This window comes from Perissodus microlepis, chromosome 3 (genome assembly GCF_051167445.1).
Source record: "Perissodus microlepis isolate ML-2025 ecotype Zambia chromosome 3, ASM5116744v1, whole genome shotgun sequence".
In the NCBI taxonomy this organism is placed as follows: Eukaryota; Metazoa; Chordata; class Actinopteri; order Cichliformes; family Cichlidae; genus Perissodus; species Perissodus microlepis.
Window position 1 is genome coordinate 13,388,779 of NC_140463.1, and position 25,712 is coordinate 13,414,490.

A 25,712-nucleotide genomic window follows, 5' to 3' on the forward strand; every position below is an offset into this window, starting at 1 on the left:
GATAATGGCCGGATGGTTTTGGAAACAGCTGAAGAAGGCCGGAACCGCTCGTGGATGTAATGGCGGAACTCAGGAGGCCAAGCTGAGGAGAACCGCCTTCTGTCATAATAACCCCCAAAGCCGGCAGAAGGGGCAGCGCTTGTGTAGGGCTGAATGTCATTGGGCTGTGACAGCTGATTGTTGTAGGGGAAGAGATGCTGTTCTAGTTAGCGAGCAGGGGACACGGATTGGCTCTGGAGCGTTATCAAGCGTGAAAGGGTCGAGGAGTGACGGTGGAGATGCTGCGAGCGAAGTGGGTGGGAGATATGCGCGGCCTTGCAGGATTATGTGAAGTGCACGGTACGAACGACCCAAAGGGGAGAGCAGCTGACGTTTGGAGCACGTGGGGAGAGAAGTTCGGGGGAGGAGAGTGATGCGATAGAGCTATTCGATAGGCAGGGAGGCCTGGAAACAATCGGTGCCGAGGGTTGTCCCGAGGACTTTTTTAAAAAAATTTTTATTATGGTTCGGTGGGCTTGTGGGGGCATATGGGTTGGGAATGGCTGCCGCCGCAAAAGGAGCAAGAGTGGAGATAGCGGCATTGAGACATGGAACAGCTGAAGTTGTTAAAGTTATTGCGGATGGAGGCCAGCGAAAAACCGGGCGGTGTTAGGAGTGACTGAAAACCTGTCAACCCAGTGCCGAGGTTAGCTGCGGAGTTTAGCTGAGGGTTTGCTGAGGCGAGTTGCGAAGGAGGGAATGGAGAGCGCAGAACTGGAAACCCTCGTCGAGTGGCGCGCCTAGTGGGAGGAGCCGCTGAGTAAGGAGCATGCGGAGCGATGTGGAGGTGTGGTTGACGCTGACTGGGTGAGGCTGTGAGGAGCGAGGAGGCAGCGTTAATGGAGGCGTTGGCTTCGTTTATTCCCGGAGGAGAATTAACGCTGTTCAGCGAATGAGGGTGGTGGCTCTGGAACGTTAAGAAGTATTGGAATAATGTAGCCTTATTGTCGGACCGGCGAAAGCGAATGCCTCTCTCTTTCAAAACTCGTTGAAGACAGGCAACGGTCCAGTCCGAGACCTTCGACGGTAAAGAATCTTCGGGAGACCTCACCCGGGCGTGGGAACAGCGGCGTTTCCTCGGAGTTGGACGCTGAGATGGTTTTGATTTCCGGGGTGCTCTGCAGAGCTGGAGACGTGTCTCAGAGTGATCCGGCGTGGAGCTCCGCCTTGAACTTTTGCTGGAGGTGGGTCGACCTCTAATAGCGGTTCGGAGGTCGTAGTTTCGCTGGGATGAAGAGCGACCAGAGCCGTTATATTGCTGAAGCGAGCGGAGAGAGGAGTTCGGAGGAATGGATACAGCCGAGCGGCGAGAACGGCCGGTGGAGCGCTCCCCGGACAGGCCGGTGGTAATCGGGCTTTCCACGGCTGCCCCGCTCGGAAATACAGGCTGCGGATCCAGGACTGCCAGGGGAAATTCAGGCGGAGAAAGAATGAGGTCTTCGTTCAATGGGCTGAGCGACAGGGAATCCATGGTAATGAGCCGAAAGGGTGAGTAGGATTTTAAGCTCTTAGAAAGTTCGCCAGAGAACAGCGGATATTGGAGAAGGGGGCATTCATAGTCTGAGGTCCGAAGGGGCGTGAAGGAGGAGTGTTCCCGCTCCTGAATTTCAGATGATATCTCCACTTAATTCAAGGCATAATTAAAGAAACATAGGCATGAAAAGCTTATGAAACTATTAAAAGGTGTGACACATGTGGCTGTTTCATGAGTTTAGCCTAAGACAAATGGTGACATTGAAAGACATCCCTTTCCTGTGTGAAGCGCATCACATTTCTCACAGTTGCTGGTGTTTGGATTGACTTTGCAATATTTGCAATGACCCTTTTGTCACACTTCCTGATCTCATCCTCCTGAGCAGCTGAACCTCAAGACAAAGTTTGATGATGGAGCAAATCAGACAACATATTTGTGGAGGTCCATAGGCCACACATTGTGAAACAGTACGACACATATATGCATCAAGGACGGACTGACATGAAAGAAATGTGCTTTTGATCTTATAATCTTAGAACTGAAAGAGAAATGGACCTGGAAACAGCTGATGGCAACAAACAGTTTCTGAGTGGAAGTGACAAAGAAGAGAAAACCCAAACTCTGGTTATTTTATTACCCATGTCCTTTATTTATTTTTTTGGTCTTTTGGAACAAACAGTAAAGCGTGAAGGCGACAAAGCAGTGCATCAAGTCTCAGTTTCATGTGCTGTTATCAACACCGCTGCCTCCAAAAACAATACAGAAAGGAAAAAGTCCCTCACTTTGTACTGTGTGTTTTCTAAAAGGAAAGATGTAACTTCCATATGTTCTTGAGCTTATCAGAGCACTAAAGATCACAGTAAAGGTGATGCTGTCCTGCAACTTTAAGTGCCAATCAGCAGCTCAAATGGGAAACACATAAACCAGCTGTTTTGTTTTACTGTGACACAGTTGTTTAAAGATACGACCACAGATCAGCTGACTGCAGCTTTGGTTACAGCTGGTCAGTTTTCTGTCACATGGACTCCAGCACTGGTTTGTTTCACCTGCCTTAAAGAGACCAAATTACAACTTTGATAACTCAGCTGTGGTCCTCTCTTGGTTCTTTCGCTAATAACAGTTCAGCAGCTGTGTCCACTTTGAGCTGCATCCGGCTTGTTTTATAAGACAATCGGAGTTAAAGAGACTCTGCTTGCATACTTCACATGATTGTAATGGTCTGATAACAGGTGAAAAAGAAATCCACACACCTTCACCTTTACAACATTCAGCTACAAAAAAAGAGTAAGAAACCAGATGATCCCCTTTAAATATTTTACCCTGATTACCACCTTCTTAAAGAGATGATTTTCATATTTACTTTTAAATCACTTCATGTTCACAGAATAAACCATTTTTTACTTGATTCACTGGAAATTTTCATCACTTTGTACCTAAATCATTTTAAATTACAACAACCTGAGAAAGAAAAATACCGCTTTGGTTAAGGCCTCACTGTTCATGGATGCGTTGGACCTGTGTTCATATATTTCTTTCTATGAATATAGCCAAGAAATAAATATGTCCGGTATCCTCAACTCAAGTAAAATATCTGACAGTGTTAGTGAGATCTGATTCTGTTAAGTTTCAGGAGTGTAGATTTACCCCAGATGTATTTATATGGTTAGGCTGGAAATCACATGCAGCTCACACTCTTCCCTTTCACCAAGTTACTAATGAAACTGAAAAAAAAAACATCATCTGAACTTTATCATGTGTCAAAGACGACAGTTTGGTCCTGCTCTAAAAAAACATCTGCTTATTCCAGCTGTGGGAGTTTGCCGCAGAACTGAGCTCAGTCCTCCCAACATCCAAAATCTGGCTTAGGACCAATCAGAAGTCAAGGATCATCGTGGAGGTCAGTAACTTGTAAGTCAGTCTGAGTCACCATGGAAACCACCTGAGAAGATAAACCAGACCCCACTGTGACTGCTGAACAACCCTCAGTCCTCTCTGTCATGTCACTTCTTCCTCTCATCTGCTCATCATCAGAGCTGAGATGGGCCTTGTATTGTCCTAAAGCATTTTTCTGAATAAATAAGTTCATATGTTTAAAATAAATAATTCTAAAAATGTTTGTCATAAAAAAAAAAATACATGTTGTTAAAATGTGTAATCACTTGATGAAAGGAAGGCCTTCCTTAAAGAGAAAAGAAATATGCTTCAGATGCTGTTCTTCAGACACTCATATTGCGAAGGAATGCAAATCTTCAGCAAAGTGTTCTGAATGTGAAAGCACAGGTCACGACACAGTCCTCCACCACAGACCAACAAGGCTCCACTTCCAGCACAAGATAATGGCGGGGAGAGAGCAAGCAGTCATGACCAATGTTCCCTCTAAGCTGCGTGTGTTTGCAATTGCGCACTGCTGGCACGGTCTCTGCGCACAAAAAATCTGTATTGCGCACAAAAAAAAAATCTAACCTGAATTGAAATTAAAGTAAATACGTTAACAATTCTGTTTTGCAGTGTTAGTCAGCAAGTGACTGGCTGCTCCAGTATGTGATAAGAACGATGACACCTTATCCCATAGTCCAGCCAATGATGCTATTCACATTTGTATACACGCAGCTAATCAACGTCGTTGACAGGCTGTCCTTATGTGCCGACACTGGTGTTTTAGCTAGCAAAGCGGCGTGGCTGATGTGGTGTGAAGCCACGTTAATGACAACGTGTTATGATAAAAATATATGTAATGCTTGGTTTTCTTCCTGAATACTATTGTTGTTTATATTTACTGCGGGAAGAAACGGTAAAAACAGCATTTTAAAAGGAAAACGTTCGAAAGCACTCTCCGCCTGTGAGCAAAAACAAAATAAAAAAAAACCCCACCCTTTCCTATTGGTCGAAAAATGTACCATGTCGACCAATCAAAAAATGATATGGCAACATGGCTTTTAGTTGTTTAGGAAAGGGGGGGAAGTTTTAAGAGTGACTACGGTGTTTTGATTTGCTATGTTTAGCGCAAATCTTGTATGGTTAGTGTGTAGTGTAGTCAATAGTTTTGTTGTGTGTGAGAACAATGAGGTGAGTGTTACGGGTGTTACAGAAGTGATACATCTCCTGTTGTCAGGCCTGCAGGTATCCTTTATCTCATAGTGGACACAAATTATTTTTTGGAGTGGCACAAATAATTTGTGTGGCATCAGATTTGATGCAGAACACGTGATTGTTCTGTAAATAAATACATATTTTGAAATGTTTGTTTAAAAACACGACTTGGCAGCATTTTAAGTAAACAGCTGCAAAAAACTTTGTTGTTTTCAAAACTCAGTAAGTTTTTTTGAAGAAGTAACTATATAATTAATTGCCCAACATTGGTCATTATATTCTGTATTTTGCAGACAGAGAGTTACAGGACTCTCTCCCAGACCACAGACTCCTACTCATAATACAAGTCAGAGCTCTATTAAAAAAATAATAACTGTGTTTTCAAAATTAGAGTTGAAGTTATTTTTTACTTCCAATGGTGTTAACATACTACACAGGTCATGAACAAGATGTATTTTAATTTTCTTTTTCTTTTTTTTTTTTTTTAAATTTAAATTTTCATTGTAAATGGGCTAAAGCAGTTAATTAAAAGTAGTCTAACATAAATGTAAATGCTGTAATTTGATTATTTTAATAAACCATGTAACTTGGATGGATTTGATGCTGCCGTGACCACAGTGCACACATCTGCTTTTGCTCACAGTGGTCCAAGGGATCACGCAGGGAGTTTGTGTGTTCGCTCAGACACATGAAAAATTAGAGGGAACATTGGTCACGACACAGTTGATGTCACAACAAGCTGCACAGACGTGTGCGGTCCAGGTCAGTGGGGACGTTCATGTTCCATGTCTTGTATTGGTGTACCCTAAAGGTTACAAAGACAGAGCTGTTAAGGCATATGTAATACTAGACGATCAGAGCAATTGTTCTTTAGCCAAGCCTGAGTTCTTCGAACTTTTTGACATTAAAAGTGAACCTTTCTCCTGCAATCTTAGAACATGCTCTGGTGTTGTAGAAACATGGGGTAAAACAGCTGAAGGCTTCCATATCGAGTCACTGGATAGGTCAGTAGTTATCCCTCTACCATTGCTCATAGAGTGTCAGGACATTCCTAACAATAGGAGTGAAATCCCACCTCCCAGCGCAGTGCTACACCAGCCGCACCTCCAAACCATAGCAAAGTACATCCCAGAACTAGACCCTAAAGCCGAAATACTCCGTCTACTAGGGATGTGTTTTACATGGCAGATGTTTTACAGGCACAGAAGGTCAGGCAGAGAATTAATGGCCCCCATAATGCCCCCTTCGCCCAGCGCCTAGACCTAGGGTGGGTTGTAGTTGTCTGGGTCTGTCTGGGTAATGTTCATAGGCCTACAGTCAGCACCCTGAAGACAGTTGTTCTAGAAAATGGCCGCCCTTCAGTTTTTGAACCATGCAGCAGCCTTCTGCAACTCAAAGAAGTGCCACACACAACTAGGCCAGGTAAAGCGCCCAAACAAACTCTGGGTCAAACATTTTTTAACCAGACAGATAACGACAATAAACCAGCTCACTTAATACAGGACACTTTCTAAAAATAATGGACCAAGCTATGTACAGAGATGTGGAAAACAGTTGGGTTTCCCCACTTCCGTTTAAGGAACCCCACCAGCAATTACCAAAAAACAGAAAACAGGTAGCCACAAGGTTCTCATCCTCAAAACGGACGCTAAATAGGAAACCTGAAACGCAGCAGCATTATGTGGCCTTTATAGAAAAGATCCTCTCCAATGGTCATGCTGAGGTCCCCCCCCCCCCACACACACACACACTGAAAAGAGGAGAAGAGTGCTGGTATCTTCCAACATTTGGAGTCTACCACCCACAAAAACCTTTACTTAACAATGTCCTCCTTACTGGCCCTGATTTAAGTAACACACTCGTCGGAGTTCTTCTCAGCTTCCGGACAGATATACAGCAAATGTTTCACTGTTTAATGGTGCGTGATGACCATAGCAACTTCCTCCGTTTTCTGTGGCACAGGGACAACGATCTAAACAAAGAAGTTATCGAGTGAATGAAAGTCCACGTGTTTGGCAACTCAACATATCCTGCTGTTGCCATTTATGGACTACGCAAGGCCATCAGAGCAGGTTCAAAGGACTATGGTGCAGATACAGTAAAGTTCGTGTAGAGGCACTTTTATGTAGATGATGGCTTGATTTCTGTTTCCTCTCCTGCTGAGGCTATAGATTTGCTTCAAAGAGCACAAGCCCCACTCGCTGGACCCAACCTGCACCTGCATAAGTTCGTTTCTAACTCTCAGGCTGTTTTGCAGGCCTTCTGCCCAAAAGACTGTGCTCCTGTCATTAAAAATTTAGATTTAAGTGGTGAAGAGACACAATCCCAGTGAAGCCTTGGACTAATTTTAATTTGGGAAATAACAAGAGACATTCACTTACTCAGTCGCCAACTCAAACAAGCCAATTACTCGCCATGGTGTATTGTCCTCTGTCAATAGCGTCTTCGATCCTGTGGGCCTATTGGCACCTGTTACAATCCAAGGAAGGGCTCTACTCAGAGAGCTTACTTCAGAATGTTCAGATTGGGACGTACCCCTTCCAGAGGATAAACAAAGCAGATGGGAAATGTGGAGAAATTCCCTTCAGAACCTAAAAGAACTACATGTTCCCAGAACCTACACATCCACCTCATTAAGTTGAGCAAAGCGCAAGGAACTGTGTTTTTTCTCAGATGCCTCTACTAAGGCCATAGGAGCCATAGCCTTCTTAAAGGCAAATCAAACAGATGGGAACGTCGAGGTAGGCTTCGTAATGGGCAAAGCAAAACTAGCCCCCCTGTCAGAACCTACAATACCAAGGCTTGAACTATGTGCAGCCGTCTTGTCAGCAGAAATGGCCGACCTCATTCAAAATGAGTTGGACTTAAACTTTGATGCAGTGCACTTCTATACAGACAGTAAGGTAGTGCTTGGCTACATCTGTAGTCAAAAAGGTTTTAAGCATATGTTCACAACAGAGTACAGCGCATTCGCCAGTCATCAAGCCAGAATAGTGGCATTATGTGCACACAGAGGAAAATCCACCAGACCATGCATCTAGGTCATTGTCAGCATTCCAACTAAAAAAGTCCACCTGGTTCACCGGACCACCCTTCATCCACCATCCTGCCGCAGATACAACAAAAGCGAGTGGAATGTTTGACCTGATTGAACCAGATAAGGACTCAGAAATTAGACCACAAGTAAAAATACTCACCTCCAAGTACTCATCTGGACACTCATGGCTGAAGTTACAGCCATAATAAATGCAAGTTCGCTCGTCCCAGTGTCCACTGATACAGAGAAACCTTTCGTCCTATCCACTATCCACGGTGGAGGTGAGAGTATCTACCCACATTGCAGCTAAGGCAGAAATGGACTGGGTCACGCAGAAACCTCCAAGTTGGTGACCTGTTTCTGCTCAAGGACAAGCAGGTTGCATGAAACAGCTGGCCCATGGCCAGGATCACTGCCAAATTCCCAAGCAATGACAATCGAGTAAGGAAGATTGAGGTAAAGACATGCGATCAAGGGTGTGTAAAGACATTTATGAGACCGGTTACAGAATTTATCCTCCTCCTGCCAAAGGACTGATTGCATAATGTTTGTTTAACATAGTGGCCTCCTGAGGCCAGGCATGGAGCATGTTGCCCTAAGGCATTTTTCTGAATAAATAAGTTAATACGTTTAAAATAAATAATTCTAAACATATTTGTCATTAAAAAAATTAATACATGTTAAAATGTATAATTCATGCTTTAGATACGTTTTTGTTAAAAGGAAAAGATAGCTAAAACGTATTTCCGGTTCTGGTGGCGCACTTCCGGTTCTGGCCAGGCACTTCCGGTTCAGGACAAGTACTTCCGGCAGCTCGGTTTTTGCTGGGTAACTAGCTCCACATGCTAAAGGCAGTATAGAAATGTAATCAGATGCCATCTACTCTGAATTATTCAGGCTGGAAGTTTCTTTATACGATAGTTTACACAGATAGGTTTGGATATTGATGTATAGTTTGCTGAAATGAATGTTTTAGTGAGCGTTATGCACTTTATTGATGTAAACATGCTTCTACCTGTTGAGATGGAGTTTATTATGTGTCATTTCAGTTTTCCCCACATGTTTATGGAGACAATTAAACAAGCTGCAACTAATCTCCAGGGTCTTGATTTGTGGTTTAACTCAGTGTCACCAACATCCTTGTTGAAAACACTACAGGCCTTCACCCTGATCCTGGACTGTCAGGCTACAGATGACACACCAAGAGTTTTCACTCACTCAGCAGTTCATTTAGTTTATCACATGAGGACAGTTCAAAACACAAACTCATTGGTGAGGAACTTAGTAAATATCTTTCTGTTGAATTAAATAAAACATTTTTCTATGGGAAACATATTTGTTACAGCACTAACAATCAGCACTTTGTCTACAAACACTTCTCAGCACTAGCAGACTGTTTCTTACCTAATGAGTCCAGGCCATGCTGATGAAGGCTTCACCTTCATATTTGGACCTGGCAGATCTGCGTCTGCGAGCACCTGCAGGACAAGTCTAAAGACAAAGAGAGACAAAGTCCAGACTTTAGAAGATCAACACTGATCCTTTCATTCAGGACTGAATCTGCTGAGAACATTTGAGCTTTTGTGTCAGAATAGAAACAAGAATAAGTGAAAATAACCTGTTTAATGATCGTAACAGAAGAGAGATACATTTGATTGTGTGTGTGATGTGTTTGGTAACAAAGCTGTACCGGGACACAGTTGTTCTGTTTGGGACACACGTGGAGTTTGCAGTGCAGGAAGACGTCACCAGAGCCCCCGGTGAACTCGAACATGTTGAAGGAGAAGTAGTTGGAGGTTCCCAGTCCGTTTCCCTCCACCTGCACAGTCTGGTCAGCAGGGTTGGCACAGCTGCTCACAGACAGGAAAACACACTTTTTTTCAGGAGTCCATGAGAGAGATCAAAACCACATGACTCTCTGAGTCTGTCTCACCCATTTATGATCAGGTCGTATCTCGGAGTGCTGTCGGGTGATGGCTGGCCAGTGGCCCAGCAGGAGTCGGTTACCATGACGACCATGTCTCCATCCAGCCCGTCAGTCTTCAGCTCCACCCAGATCTTCTGGTTCAGCTGCACTTCAGTGCTGGACTCCACAGCTTGTGTGCGGCTGACGTCGGTGAAAGCCTTCATGGTGAGAGTGTAATCCCAAACTCCAGATGTGATGTGCTGGATCACAGAGCTGCAGAACACAAACACACTTCAGCTTTCTCTGACTCACAAACCTCATGAGAAGCTTCACATCTTAAAGTAATTCAACCACACACCTGTCTCTGATCCTGAAGGTGGCAGTCTTGATGTCTGGCTGAGTTTGGACGCAGGAGAAGTCGATGTAGACTTGGTCGTGACGAGTGATGATGTCAGAGGAGCTGTTCTGGGTCATGATGGTGTTTTTGTAGATCACTTGGCTGTTGTTGGTCTGCAGAGTCACACAATCAGATGTCGTTACTGACTTTTAACATCTGACAATTCACTTTATTAATCCCAAAGTGCACTGAATCAGTTTTATTCAATTAGAAAAAGTGAATGTAAATCATGCTCTGTTTGCTTTATTTGCACAGACACATGAAGCCACGTTAACTTTATTTTCAGTCTCTTTACAATGATTTTAATCTGAGAACATCAACACTTTGAAGATGATGGACCTCTAACTCAGACGTATGAAGTTAAGTAAGTTAAGTTAAGAAAGTGTCCTTGTTTTTTCAGTCCAATGTTTATGACATCTTGTCATTGATTATAATCACAGATTTCATCAGAAACAATCTGCTGAATAAACACGTCAAAAACATCAAACTCATTCACTTTGTTCTTAAAAGCAACAACAACAGCAGCTTTAGTCTCCTTTCTGTCTCTGCCTTTGACCGCTCGTGTCACGCAGATGAGTTGAGCACATCAAATGAAGTCACATTATTTTAACACAGCATAAACATTAGAGAGTTTCTTCCTGTACTGAATCAAACTCCTACTCTGATGTTTCTGTGTATGAACTTCACAGATCATCAACATGATGAGAAGCCACAGAGGTCAGACGTGAAGCTGATCTCACAGAAAGATCCCAAACTGGAGCAGAGCAGCAGAAGCTCAGCAGATGCTGGAAGATGTTTGGCTGCTTGTAGAAGGTAAAGAGGAGGAGATGAAACCCACCGTGACCACCGTCCCACAGCTGTTGCTGCTGTTGAAGCTGAAGGTCACCATGTGGGTGAGCTCGTCCACCTGACCCCTGCAGGTCGGGTCGTTGAGGTGTAAGGCAGAGTAGTCGAGGCCTTTGTTCTCCAGGAGACAACCGACCAGAGTGACTGAAGCAGAGTCCTGCATGCAGACCGTTGGATCACCTGAACGTCACAATATCAGTCAGAAAAATCACAATTAGAAGTTTTCCTCCATTATTCAGCCCTGTTGTCATGGTGATGTCACAGCTGTCGTACCCAAAGAGTTGTTTGCTTGGTACTTGGAGGCAAAAATGACCCGACAGAAGCAGCGAGTGTCACCACCGACCGTCTTCTCACCACAGAACTCGTGATCGCTGCAGGTCCTGTCCTGACAGAAGGCCTCAGAGGCTACAGAGGAACACACTGATGTATTATCCTGAAAACATGGGAGCTCAAAAAATTCACAGTTCAGGTCTTTAATAAAGGAGAGCTTATTAATGTCTTATTAAGGTCTTATTAAGGTCTTACAGCAGCCGGTCTTTGATGTCCAGCCATCCAGAGTGTGGTTGTGTAGACTGCAGGCTCTGGCCTAGGCCTTCAGGAACTGACAGTTGAGTCCATCCACTGCAGGATATTTACACAAAGTGTCGGTGCAGGCGGTTATGTAGGGCTCTGGGTCAATGTCAGTGTTACAGGAGGAGAAGGGCGCCTCCTTCAGGAGATTACAGCTGCTCCACAGATAAAAAAACAAACAAAACATTAATGAGAATAAAATAATCATCTGTGATCAGGTGTTTTTATCTTCCATCTGTGCTGAAGTCACATTGTTAGGTTAATTTTGATAATAGTTGTCATTGTTGTACTTAAATTTGTAAGCCTTGGTTCAAACTGTATGATCAACAACATTCTTCTGTTTCCATCCTCCTCCCGGCCTACATCTAGGTGGGGGAGGTAATTGGTTATATTGTTTAACTGCAGAAACCCTATGTGAAGGTTCTCTGTCCTTATTTAGGGAGGATGTTTACTTCTTGCCATTTATGACCTCACCTGTGCTTGTGTACCATTAGAGGGGTTAAGCCATACACAGGGTGAGGGGAGATGATCCTTTGTGATCAGGAAGTCACATACACATGCTCAGTGCCTTAGTTTAATGACATTTTATGGCGCACCACAGGGAGGTTTAACAGTGGCTGTTTGGGAAACTGTGTGTGAGAGAATAAAAGGTTGCAGGGGAGGCTGGTTCTTTTGGAGTCGTCTGAGGTCGAGGGCAAAAGTGCTGCTCTGAGGATCCGACCAGACTCCCCTTACTAGCAAGTAAAAACCGGTTAAGCTGTTTGTCTTGCTTTGTTAACGGGTGATAAGTCTTTGAACCAGCGAGGCCTGCGAGGTGCAGACACAACACACATAATTTAGGTATAATACAGAAAGATGGTGGATGGCACTCAACCTTCTTAATTTTAATGAAAAAAGAAGAAAGACAGAGGTCACGATTTTAGATCTTTCCTCTTTGGTCCTGCATAAAAAGTCCAGCATCACCAATTTAGTTGTGAAAATAGACCCCAGCCTTAAACATGACTCATATGTCAACCCTGTGGTTAAGTCCCCCTCCTAGAAACCACCTAGACACTTTGATCCATGTGTTCGTGACCTGTCGTCTGGATTATTGTAATTCTCTTTTGACTGGAATTAGCCAGGCCCCCCTCTCATTCTACAATTGTTACAAAATAGCGCTGCATGATTTTTAACTGGTACAAGTAAACAAGGGCACAGAAAGAAAAAGAGTCTGGACTTTTTTAAGTTGCTTGAGGACGTTTGACCTCACATTCAAGAAGGTTCTTCAGTTCTAGGGTCAAGCGGTGGAGAGTCCCAGATTTAAGACCTGTGGGAGTATCCCCCAAGAGGGACAATCGACCCCCTAATGATCCTCTACCTAATCACATGAGCCAAGGTGTGAAAACGGGTGTGGGTCACAATCAGCCAGGGTTTTGGGTGAGCTCATTGTGAAACCTGGCCCCACACCAAGGTGTGAAGACCAGTGTTGGGCAAGTTACTTTGAAAAAGTAATTAATTATAGTCAGTGTTGGTCAAGTTACTTGAAAAAATTAATCAGTTACTAATTATTGATTACTTCCCCCCAAAAAGTAATCCCGTTACTTTACTGATTACTTATTTTCAAAAGTAATTAATTACTTAGTTACTTGGTTATTTTTTTAAAAACACAGTTTACAACCTGAATAGGTAATAAAACAATAGATCTTTCAGCCCAATTCTACTTTTTCTGCATAATCCATCATACAAAATGTAATCAAATCGAAACATCTCTTTTTAAAACTTGTTTTATTAGTTTTAATCTTTGAATTTTATGTATTAAGCAAAAAATTAATTATATGCAAGATTCTCTGACTGGAAGAAATTTGTTTAACATTGAAACCTATTTTCTGCACATTCCAGCACATAAAATGAAATATTTTTTGTGTGTTTACACTCAGTCTTTCAAATAGATGCAAGTAAAACACAGCAGAAAATAAATAAAATCAACGACTCAGCGGTCCTGTTGCTCTATTTTCACCTGTATAGCAGGAGTGGGGTAGGCGGAGGTTTGCCCTGGTGCAGGTGTGCCGCAGCAGTCAGTGGAAGAATCCGCGAGTTTGAATCCGTGAATTTCCCATTACGTGGTAGCGCACTCTGTGCTTGCTTGGAAGTTCAGGGATTTTGTTTTCACTGTTTTTGTCACTTTTTATGGAATCAAACTCAAAATAAGGTCAGTACTTCCACGCTTTAAACACTGCGCGCTCATACTCTCTCCTGCACTCGATATATGATCCATTGTTGAGCTGCACACAGCTGTTGTCGCACTCGCTTACATCACTGTCATGAGACATTCTCGCAAAAAAATCACGGTTTTAGTAACGCAGCAACGCAGCGTTCTTACGGGAAAGTAACAGTAATCAAATTACCGTTTTTGCATTACCGTTACAAGTAACGCGGTACTGCCCATCTCTGATTATAGTTACTAGTTACATCTTCAAAAAAGTAACAGAGTTAGTAACTGAGTTACAAGATTCTAAAAGTAATTAATTACTTGAAAAGCAACTATTGCGTTACTTTAAAAGGTTATAACTGGACATTTTAACTACTTTTGATTTTACCTTTACATTTCACCTTTAAAAACTATTTGCTTTGTCTTGTTTAGTATCATTCTTTTCAGCACAACCTCAAGTGTCTGAATTTACAGTTGTTTTCATTTTGACATACTTTATTAACACAATTGATCTAAAATCATACAAAAATCATAAAACCTGAGTAGAAAAATCTATATTATTTACTGTAACAACCGCAAATAATTCTGTTGAATCATATTTCATAACTTTAAATGCAAATATAAATTGGCAATTTTAAAATCATATGCACAGTTACTTGCAGCCATTTACCCAGATTAATTATGTAGACCGCTACTTCCGTGCAGCTGATATAAGGTGTGGTAAACTGAACACAGCTTCAACCGATGTTTGTTGAAAAATAGTAACATGACCGCACTGCATTTTCTTGTTAGTAACAGTAACGGCGTTGTAACAATAGAAATAGTAATTAGTTAGATTACTCGTTACTGAAAAAAGTAACGCCGTTAGTAATGCCGTCATTTCCATCACTGGTGAAGACGAGTGTAGGAAAAAAAAAAAGCCAAGGTTTCGGGTGAGTTCGCTGTGAAACCTGGCCCCACCCTATCATGTAATTTCTTAGGGTCAAAAGGCCCAGGATGTGAGTGGGCGTTAAGGCGTCTGGGAAGGGATGTCAGAACTGGATTATAGATGGCAGACAGTTGGTATCGTAAACCACCTCTTTTGTTCAAAGATGGTCGCTCACAGTGGACATAAATGGTTTCTTTCAGTCCTCTTTCAAACCATTTGTCCTCTCTGTCCAAAATGTTAACATGTACAGATCTGAGCATTCCTCATTGCACTGTACAGCATGCACTACATTATTAAGTTTGTGTTTAGGAGTTCTTGCATTTGGGAAGAACCAGTTTTTGTCTGAGTGTGTTGCTGGGCCTGAAGTACATTGAAGTACATCTCTCTCCTTTCACTCTCTACACGCTGCCTGGGCGCAGCTCATTGTGGGCTCCCGTCCCTGGCCTTCACCACCTGCAAGCAATCACCTGTGGCTCCTCACCTCGTTTGCTCTCACTACTTAAGGCAGTGATTGAGAGCACCTCGTCTGGACTATTGAGTAACGCTCGTCAGTGCTACTTTAGCCTAAGCCAATTTTGAGTACTCTTCTCATTGTTAATTCCTCATCTCTGTGTACAGATCCTTCGTGCTCTGTTTGGAAGTTTGGACATCGAAGCCTATTTGTGAGTGTGGCAGTGAGAGTGGCGTGTGTGAGAAAAGGACCATTCCAAGAGAATTGTGCTGTTCGTGTGGAGCTGTGCGAGAGAGGACGTTTCCTGATTCTTCCCTGTGCCCCTGGGAACCTTGGACCCTTTCCCCTCACCTGTATATAGTGCACCGGGAGTGTGTAAATAAAATTTAAGTTTTCTGTAATTTTTCAGTCTGCGCCTGAGTCCTCCCTGTTCCATCGTGACAAAGTTCAAGTAAGGTATTCTTATTTCTTAATTTAAAATAACGCAAAATCAGACTTTAGTTTGCAGTACCGTATTTTTCGGACCACAAGGCACACCAGATTGCAAGGCGCATTAAGCGAAACAAAGCAGTCAGATAAGTCAAACTTTACTCAACTCATTCTTCTTGCTTCCTCCACTTCCGTACCATTCATTCATTAATATTGAAGTCTCTCGCAGCTGCTCTATTCCCATGTTGTTGAAGTATATTATTTTCACAGCACGTAGATTGTCTCTGGACATTTTCTCTCGTCTTGCAAGAGTTTACTGCAGCGTGGGTTGTGTTGGTTTAGAAGCGTGGGTAAACTCCTTGTACTCATTGTCATGTTGGGATTTTAGGTGCTTGATTAAATTGCTTGTGTTAAATGCGCTACCTTTTGAGCCTCCTCTGGACAATTTCGCTGAGCACAATTTGCAGTCCGCCTTTATTTTGTCGTCTTCATTCACTTTGAAATAGTTCCACACGGCTGACATGTCTCGCCTCCCCTTCTCCCCCACTCTGAGCTGCAGCTGGGGCCTGGGGGCGGGCACTCGGCGCCTGTAATTAAACCCTCATTTCCTCTTTAGGTCAGTTACGATTGTTTGGGCAGTTGTTTGGTTTGTTAAGATTGCAGTTCTCTGCCCGAGTTCAGTTTTGTTTCTTTGACCTCTTTTATGAGTTCAACATTTATTACTTTTGTAAATAAAATTGTGGGGGGTTAAATAAATGAAAACCCTACCTTTCTAATAAACCTTTGACTCCTGCTTTTTTAACTCGGTCCATCACAATGTTTTATTTTTTTATAGTATGTAATTATGTTTCATCTTATCCTATTGTGTTTTTCTTAATTTTTACTGCTCTTAACTTGTGCTCTCTGCCGTGACCAAAAATATTTCCACGTGTGGGACTAATAAACGTTTATTTTATCTTAACTTACAGCTGATTTGATGTTTTGTTCTGGTTCTCTTATGTTTTTGTACATGACTTTGTTCAGCTGTTATGATGTTTTAAAGTGAATTAGAAATAAAGTGGTAAGATGTTTCCTGCTGTGTGGATCAGTCTGCTCACCGTTCAGTCACACTGGTGCAATCGATCGTGCTGTCAGCAGTCTCACTGTACTGCATCTCACAGCTAGGGGGGCGACAAACAACAAAGTTCAGGCTCCTTTATACAAACAGAATATCTGCAACATCAGCAGCAGTCAGAGGGACTCTGAGCTTGTGATGAGGTCTTACCTGGTGGAGCTGTACTCAGAGAGCTGCTGGAGTTTCCACACAGACCCTCCACAGATGAACCAGCAGGTCCTGCACAGGATCAGGACAGAATGAGTCAGATCAGCATCAATATTCAAAATGGATGAACACAGAAGAATGAATAACAGCACAGTTTATGTTACAAGAATTAAACTTTATCTTCTGTACCTTCTAAGAGGATCTGTGCGGTGTCACCATCAAAGAAGACAGAGATGTTGAGGTTGGAGAGTTCGGCAGTGACTCCAGTTTGGTCCTTAGAGAGCTGCACACCATGAACCAGCTGAGATGAGCTGTCGAGGGTCAGTGTGGAGTCGTCCAGCTGCATCACAGCAGAGACAAAGTGGAGGAAACACTGAGTGAAACATGTCAAACACACAAACAGGCTGATTTCACAGCAACAACCACTGAGTTCAGCAGCTCTGAAAGAACTGCTTCTAACAGCCCTGAGAAGAAAGATGAGAGGAGACACAGCAGAGGATGAGGGAGGACTTTGGATCAGACTCCACTCTGACACATGAACTGTGGCTGTAGGTCGCTTACCTGAACTCTCCCTCCTTGTTCCAGGTGAATGTCATGCCCGTCCACACGCAGCGTCACACTGTCCAAAAAGCTCACATCTTTACGACGTCTGTCCCTGAAGTTCCCCAGAACATGGAAGTCTGGGAGTGACGGAGTCGAGAACAGAGAGTACGCACACCGATCCTGGATGGAGTTAATCTGGCCGTGGACATCAATGATAGTGGGGCCGGTAAAAGTGCAGGTGGAGGCCAACATGGTGTCCAACACGCAGCTGATAAAGGCAGAAAATTCAACATTATTCAGTTTTGTTTTGTTTTTATAGCCTTAAATCACAACAACAGTCACTTAGACATGAAGATCCTATGACCTTAGAATGAAAACTATCATGTCACGTCCTTTTTGCAACAACTTTGTCCACAGTTTGAAGGATATATGCTATCTTAACAGCAGGAAACCTGTTAGTCAATCAAGCAGGGCTCTAAAGTGCGACCAAGTTGGTCACATGAATGACAGCTTTATTTGTCGCAAGCAGGTTGCCCTGCAGCGAGATGGTAACCCCCCCCCGACCTTACACACATAACACAGACATCACATGGGATTACAAGTCGGAGATCGGTAGCGTTACAAGAAAAACACTGAAATGTACACAACAACGGGAAGCTACAAGAGGAAAAAAAGAGACCTCCACTCATGCTGTGCTTCCATGGTAGGACAGCACGAGAACAGGAAACAAAAAAACTCCTTTGCACAAAAAAGCACGTAAATGTCCACAGCACAACATTATGGAAGACATGACAAGCCACAGGGATGGGTAGGGGATGAGGAGTAACCCCAGGCAACACAGCAGCCATCCTGCGACGGCACCGTCATCTCTTCGACAGCACGGGCCCGGACCCGCCTCGTGTTCCCAGGGGGCAACAAGCGTCGAAGGCGTAGGAAAGGGAGGGGGGATGAGTGAGTGCTTATCAGTGTAAGTGTATGTGTGTGCGTGTCCATAGTTCAGCTGAGACAGTGTCCTTCGGCCTATCAGGCTAAGTAAACAGTCCTCCAGCCAATCCAGGTGACCTTGCATGGGACGGGAAGAATAGCCGTAACACAGTCGTTATCAGGGAGTGATTGTTCGGCTCCAGCCTTGGGCCTGCAGCTGGCGCCGTGATGGGGGTCCGCAATGTTGATGTTGATTTTGTAAATTTCCATGCGAGCAGCCCAGGAGAATTTTCAGGCTGCCCTAACACTCATTCAGAGACCAGTTGATCAGATCACATATGCGCATATGTGGAGGTCTCGGTGCGACCAGCCATTCAGTCCAAAAAAAAAAGTCTCCGCAACTCTGAAAGTCTCCGTGTGGTCAACAACAGATACACATTATGTCCATATCGTGGTCTAAACCAATCACAGATAGTCAGGGGCGGGACCTCTTTGATTGGCCGTGTTCCAGATATTTCTGTCTCCCTACATGTGTGTACGTTTGAAAGTGCAGGCAGATAGACAGAGGCGAGTAGTAGTGCTGGGTTTCAATAACTTTCTAATTAAAATGGATTTTAGCTTGAATAAGGTGATATTTATTCATTAAATCCTGAATCAATTTTTAAATATCAATTATTTTGCCAGAGACTCACAAAACTATTTCAACAACCACCAAACAGGTAAAACAGCAAATGAGAGCAGGTAAACAGATTCTACACAACGACATAAACAAAGAGAGCGGACCCGACGGATCAGAATCTGTGAGTTGTTGGCTTTCTCTCCCGACCGCATGAACATGGAGACTAATGATGGGTCGGTCGCGAACGAAATGGCTCTTAGAGCCGGCTCTTTGACGTGAACGACGCGAGCCGGCTCCTTATCGCAAGCCGTGTTTTTTTCTTCTTTCTCTCACCCTCTCTCTCGTACTTTTTTCCGCTTCACTCTGCACGCGAGCCTTGTGCTTTACGCTGGGAAGAGGGGGGAGGGGCGTTAGTTACACTCAGTAGCACACGAACAGAGCCAGAGGGAGAGAGAGAGAAAGAGAGCCAGGGACAACAATGTCACATTAGAAAGGTATAGTAATCATCCACAACTATTTTTAGTTGTAGATGATAAAGGATTCAAAAAGTTTATTCATGCAGGCCCATATGACAGAGAATATGCATGTTCTTTTTGTTTTCATATTATAATTTATATTTAATTGTGTTGTGGTTTGCAGTGTTTTGTGTAGTTTCACTTTAAATTTGTAAAAGGAAAAAGCTGAAAATTTAAATAGTTAAAAGTTGAACTGTGAATAGTTGATTTTTGTATTATATGATTTATTTATTACATTTTATGTGGAGTGAATAAATAAAAGTATATTTACGGTGGCCCCTACAGACAAAACATGTACAAACTCCAAAACACGTAAAAACTCAGAAGCACATAAAAAATCAAAACACGTACAAAAGACAACAGAAGTGCTCCAGGATGCTAGGGGCAGTGTTGAGCTTTTGTTACCTAGTGGCTACACAAGCCAGGAAGTACTAATGACCGGATTTGGTGTGTGAAATGAATTTTTTTTTAAATTATTTGACTATATATGAATGCTTGTGTATAAATACACAAACAATACACACATGCTTTCATGCTTTCAATTGTGTAATTTACGTGATCTAGGTAGCTCTGTTTTGGAAGTTCAGTTCATGCTAGAAATGTGTTTTGGAGTTTGTACGTGTTTTGTCTCTAGGGGCCACCGCATATATTTATATATAAACATATATAAATAAAACCACTTTTTTTTTTACATTAGTAATTCCTTTTGTGCATAATTTTATATTATTGTTAATAATAAATTAATTAAAGCAACAAAACAACCTGAAGAGCCGGTTGGGAGCCGAAAGAGCCGGCTCTTTTTAGTGAGCCGAACCGAAAGAGCCAGTTCTCTAAAAAGAGACGGAAATCCCATCACTAATGGAGATGCTGTCGGGGCTGAAAAAGCTCACAGATTCTGAGCTGCAGGTTTTTTTTAACTCTCCAACCAAAATTCACTGAGCCAGCAGCAAAAGAAGATCCAAACTGCTGTTCCCGTTTGATAACATCCTCATTAATTAACTCTTACCTTTGCTGTTTTGCTTCCACCAAGATAAAATCACACTTCCAGCACAGCTCTCTCTCTCTCTCTCTCTCCCATTCATTTGCTTATTTCACACTATTGTGTACAAGCGCTGACAGCAGCTGTTTTTTTTCAAAAATGACAAGAAAGCCTTATTTCTGCTGTTTAATACTGAAGAAAGTTTTAAAATGATGCCACATTGCAAAATGCTTAGCAGTGTTTTTAATAAAACCTCTGTAACATTCACTTCAGCAGTATCAGGTAATTTTATATGTTGAGTCATGTTTTTCTTCAGTTTTCAATCTATTGCAGAATATTTTTAAGGTTATCTGCTATAAAAATCCAGGCCAGGAAAATCTCCTTCATGTTTTTCTGTGTTTCATCCTCAGTTACTTTGACACAAAGGCATCTGCTGTGATGTTCACACCTCTGATGAAGCCTCACACGTGTCAGCACTGATAAATGATCAGAATTATATTATTTCTGATTGTCTGAGGCAAAATTTAATTGAATCAAATAGGGAATTGAAGCAAATCTGAACATTGTGAATTGGAATCAGATCGATTATTGAAACCAGTGACGTCTCATTCTCAAACATGTAGAGAATGAGAAGTGTTGTTTTTGTGGTTTATATTTAGCCCGAGTGAGTAGCTTAGGCCTGACAGAAGTGGATGCAGCTGTGGGCATTAAGAAAGATGAAAAGGACGATTAATAACTTTTTTGTTGAGTTAAGGCCTTATCCATCTGAAATGTATAACCAGTGCTCTGACTCGCAGCCATCAACCTCTCAGGTTATGTCCAGACCACATTCACTCAGCCGCTCCATGCTGGACTGTGCCTTTTGGGTTTTGGAGTCAGTGCTGAGTTCAGTAAAATCAAACACACATAGTTCTTGAGTATCAGTGTACTTTTGTTATGATCTAAAGCAGTTTCTACATCTTCATTTTAATTTTTTATTTCATACATGGTACAGCATTAATTCATTTCCTACACTAAAAACCTTGCATTCAGTTAATGTGACACTACATCCATGCATGAAAAGGAGCAGGGAGAGAAGCTCATGAATTCATTGTAGGAATGCAAACACAAATACAAACTGTAGCTGGGTCGCTCTTTAGCTGTGACTCTGCAACATTTCTAATGCCATGTTCCCACATTTTTAGTACCTAAAATATTTAAAGGCAGGAGATCAGAACCAGTGAGTGATGCATATTTTAAAGGAAAAAGATAATTACACTGTAAGTAATTTTTTTAAGTACTGGGTACCCTGAGGGTAGGATAAACATGTTGTCTAGTATGTTAGGATAATCTGCGATGAAGCCCACACTTCTAATACATCTGTGCAACTTAATAACTGTCTTTGCAACATTGTCTCAACCTCTAAATACCACAAAGTTACTTATTACTTTAAAATAAATCTTGAATTATATAATATTTGCTACCCAGTTCTAAGTATTTTTAGGTACTGAAACTTGTGTTCTGAAGATTACCTGATATGTGTTGGTAAATTACTCCATAAATCAAAGGCTGTATTATAAAGAGATATGGAAAACTACATGTGTGAAAATCAACAAAAAACATAAAAAGTAGAACAAAATATTTGATATGACAGAGAAAGGAGAAAAGTGCTTTAATAATAGTGCAGTAATGTTAAAGTGATAAAACTGGTACTTTACAATTGACAAATCTTGTATATACTGTACTCTTCATGTTCAACACATATTACACAGTTAGATAGTTTGATAAGTGATACTATTATATACTTGTGGCTACTGTTGCATTGGGTTTTCATGTGATTAGTCGGTTTAATGAGTAGAGGACAAATTGTTTTGTGATTGTCTCGGTAATTTGTTAAGAAACCTCAACATTTCATAAGTTTCTTCTCTTTAATATATGATGATAAACTGATGTTTTTGAACTGCTGACATTATTCAATTACTATTTTCTCTAATAGTTAAATAAGTTTGTTTTTGATTCTTGTCATTTGATAGTATTACATGCTACTCGTTGATGATTGATCTCACATATACACTGATGTATAATGTAATAGCATTTTCTTTATATTGTAGAAGAATATGTAGAGAGAAGTTAATTTAAAGTGGGTTTGGGAAGCTTAGAATCACCACACTCCAATAATCTAAAGTTCAGTTTCAGTTCATCTGCTTGATGTTTATGAAAGTTTAATGTCCTTTAACATTTTTGATCAGTTTGTGTTCAGTCTGTTCACTCGCCTGCTGGAAATGTCTGCTAAACTACAATTAAACAAAAACAAACAAACCATGTGATTCTCTGGTTGCACTCTCTGTCACAAATTACTCTAACGTTCATTAAAGCAGTATGAAACCAGCTGAACAGATTAAATGCTGTGCATGGAGACAGATTCACTTTACTATTAGCCTTACAGATTGTAATCAACAAAGCCGCGGAGCCTCAAAGGAGATACAAAACCTGTTAGCGTAGTTTGCTGTTTCCTCTGTCCATCTGCAGATGGACGTTTTGTTGGCTTCCTTTTTTGCTATTCCGAGATGGATGTTGTGCAAGCTGCTGGGTGAGTATGAAGGAATTCACCCTACATCTTATAAGGGGGAAGTTTGGTTTCAACACTTCATGTTAGCATAATTTCCCCTCTGCTGTGGTTTTTAAGACCTTTAATGAGATCATAGTTTTCACTTCCTCCATCTGTGTTAGTTTGTGTGAAAACCTCATTTCAAGCTCATTTCGCTCCTTGAGATTATAATAGTGTTTGTTGCTGTTCGCTCCCATACTGTTGCCAGAACCTTTGAATCCATCCTGATATTTCTGTAGATGATAATCCCACTCGCTGCTCATTGGTGGAGAGACACCAGATCATTACAGTGGAAAGGGAAGGAGGAGGGTTAAACCTGACGCCAAACAGCAGAATGAAGCAAACTTGTCTGCAGCAGCTTTTCTGTAAGTAAAATTTGTAAATTATCAACTTGATCAGTTAGTGCTTTTTCTTTGCTTTTAAGCAGGTGTAAACCACCTTGTACCCAGCAGAGGTGTTTATAGACAATTTTGGTTACATAAACACACTCAATTCTGTTTCTAGTTTTCTCATTTAAAATCTAAAAAGATTCTCATGTTTGAATTATGTGTGAATGTTTTCTCTGGTTGTGAAAGACCAAAGTTTTTTTTTTAATTTCCCCTCAGGGCTGACCTCAGTACTGTGCTGCAGACTGACTCATGGTGCGTACATCTCGTAAGCCAAATGTGTCTTAGTTTCAATAATCAACTTACCAAAAAATACGCTGCTTCAATTTATTTGGAGTGAACAACCTAAAGCATGACAGCGTTTATTCTACACTAAACTGCAGCATCATGAATATTTCCTTCCAGCTCGTCTGACTGTGAGTCCCAGCAGCTCTCAGTTCTTTGAAGGAGACTTTGTCTCTCTGAGATGTGAGGAGGACGACAGCTCTGCTGGATGGACTCTGAGGAGAAACACAAACAGAGAAACCAGGACTGAGTGTAATGAATGGGGAAGATGGTCTGGTTCATCCTGTAGCTTCAGCTACATCTTAACACAGGACAGTGGAGTTTACTGGTGTGAGTCCAGAGAGGGTCCCATCAGTAACATGGTTAACCTGACAGTCACTGGTAAGCTGAGTGTGTGGAGTTAGTGTTGATGAAGCTGTGTGTAAATGGATGAAATGCTGTAGTTTGTCTCTGTGTTGAGGTGGATCAGTGATCCTGCAGAGTCCTGTCCTCCCTGTGATGGAGGGAGATGACGTCACTCTGCTCTGTAAAACAAAGACCACTCCCTCCAACCTCCCAGCTGCTTTCTATAAAGATGGCTCCCTCATCAGGAAGCAGCCTACAGGTCACATGACCATCCAGCATGTTTCCAGGTCTGATGAAGGCCTCTACAAGTGTGACATCAGCGGTCATGGAGAGTCTCCATCCAGCTGGATCACTGTCACAGGTGAGCAGCTTCACTCTGATTTCACCTCTTATTTCATCCACATATTCACCTGAACAGGTGCGATTCTCTCTGCAGGAAAACATACCACACCTCCACCCACCATGTCTACAACCTGGCTCCCTGCCTTAACTCCCACCCCTGCTGCTTCACACCCTTCTTTTGCTGCATCGCCTGACTCCTCTACCCTGCAACTAGTGATCAGACTGGCCCTCCATCTGCTGGTGTTCTTTCCATATTTCATCTCCACCCTCCTCCTGGTGTCTTTATATCGATGCAGAGCCACAGGTAACAGTCTTGACTCAGCCCAACCTGCTGAGCAGGGACTGGATGATAAGTAAGATGACATTATGGTTACTGAATAAACTAGTGACTCGTTCATCCTTGTGTTTTAACCTATTTACTGTTCTACAGTCTGTCTGTATTCACCTAGTTTCATTTGAACATCCACTCTCAACAAATTAACAATAAAACAATAATCAGAGTACAGCATCAAATCAGTTAAACTTAAACTGGGATATGGTTCTGATATGTTAAGCAGCAGAGAAGGTTCTTAATCCTTTTTGGCAACACCAAATGGTTTTTAGCTTTCAGTGGAGGCTACTGATACTTTTGGTTTGACTGTTGGTTTCTTTCACTAGTTTTGCATTTGATTAGGCTCATTGTCACTACTGGCGATATGAGTTGATAGTTGGACCCTGCAGAGGTTGCACAGGTAGTCCTACTCCTCCAGGATGCCACATTGATGTGTGCCATTGAAGATTTATTTTCTAGCATAGTCTCAAGGGCTAATTCTTATAGCTCTTTTTTGTAACTTGAAAATAGGAAGAGTATTTGTTTTATGTGCATTACCTCATATCTCTAGACAATAAGTCATGGAAGCAACAGAGCATAATAAAGGGTGTATAATGATTTCTTGTTCAGGACATGCTTTGTTTTGTAGAGAATAGCAATGTTTTTTGACATTTTTGTTTTCACATGGTTTATATGAGACTTCCAGCTCAGCTTATCATCAATTATCACTTATTTTAAGGATTTACTGAATCATCTGAAAGTCCTCTTCTTGTTGTTGAGGAGGGCTTTGATGTCCTTAGTCACCCACGGCTTGTTATTTGGGTAACAATGAACAGTCTGAGCTGGAACAATGGAGTCGGTGCAGAAAGTTATGTAGTCTGTGATACACTCAGTAAGCCCATTGATGTCCTCGGCGTGAGGCTCACAGAGTGTTTCCCAGTTGGTCACCTCGAAACAGCCCTGTAGTTCCGCTATTGCCTCCTCTGACCACCTCCTAACAGTCCTGGTGGTCACAGGTTCCCTCCTCACAATTGGCACATAGCGGGGGGTGAGGTGAATCAGGTTATGATCTGACCTACCAAGTGGGGGGAGGGAGGAGGAGCTGTATGCATCCTTGACGTTAGCATACAGTAAGTCTAAAATTTTCTCTCCCCTGGTGGGACAGTCCACATACTGTCTGAATGTTGTTAGTGTATTGTCCAGTGATACATGGTTGAAGTCACCCGAGATCACAATAAAGGCATTCGGGTGCTGAGTCTGT

The 25,712-nt window shown here is 42.2% G+C and overlaps 1 protein-coding gene, 1 long non-coding RNA gene and 1 pseudogene across 4 annotated transcripts; 1 reads left to right on the top strand and 2 right to left on the bottom strand.

The window, feature by feature from the left end:
- Positions 1-2,155: 2,155 nt before the first annotated feature.
- LOC146390027 (alpha-tectorin-like) lies at positions 2,156-17,411 on the bottom strand (annotated as a pseudogene). The gene is made up of 12 exons (XR_014799318.1): positions 17,178-17,411; positions 16,806-16,956; positions 16,661-16,688; positions 16,453-16,548; positions 11,315-11,514; positions 11,063-11,194; positions 10,782-10,969; positions 9,905-10,056; positions 9,574-9,819; positions 9,331-9,490; positions 9,045-9,131; positions 2,156-3,452 (listed from the first exon to the last, which is right to left on the bottom strand). The product of XR_014799318.1 is annotated as an alpha-tectorin-like (transcript).
- A 4,420-nt stretch (positions 17,412-21,831) lies between these two features.
- Positions 21,832-25,285, bottom strand: LOC146390028 (uncharacterized). Its single transcript, XR_014799783.1, has 2 exons — positions 25,198-25,285; positions 21,832-23,669 (listed from the first exon to the last, which is right to left on the bottom strand). It is a non-coding gene; the product is annotated as an uncharacterized LOC146390028 (long non-coding RNA).
- Positions 23,065-25,069, top strand: LOC146390029 (Fc receptor-like protein 5). Of its 2 annotated transcripts, XM_084923121.1 has the most exons (5): positions 23,065-23,148; positions 23,389-23,424; positions 23,575-23,835; positions 23,915-24,160; positions 24,236-25,069. In XM_084923121.1, the coding sequence occupies exons 1-5, from the start codon at positions 23,118-23,120 to the stop codon at positions 24,496-24,498; spliced, it is 837 nt and encodes a 278-aa protein (XP_084779247.1). In that variant the 5' UTR covers positions 23,065-23,117; the 3' UTR covers positions 24,499-25,069. The 2 variants fall into 2 exon arrangements, with proteins under 2 accessions (XP_084779247.1, XP_084779246.1); XM_084923120.1 differs by lacking the exon at positions 23,065-23,148 and having other exon boundaries at positions 23,337-23,424.
- Positions 25,286-25,712: the final 427 nt, after the last annotated feature.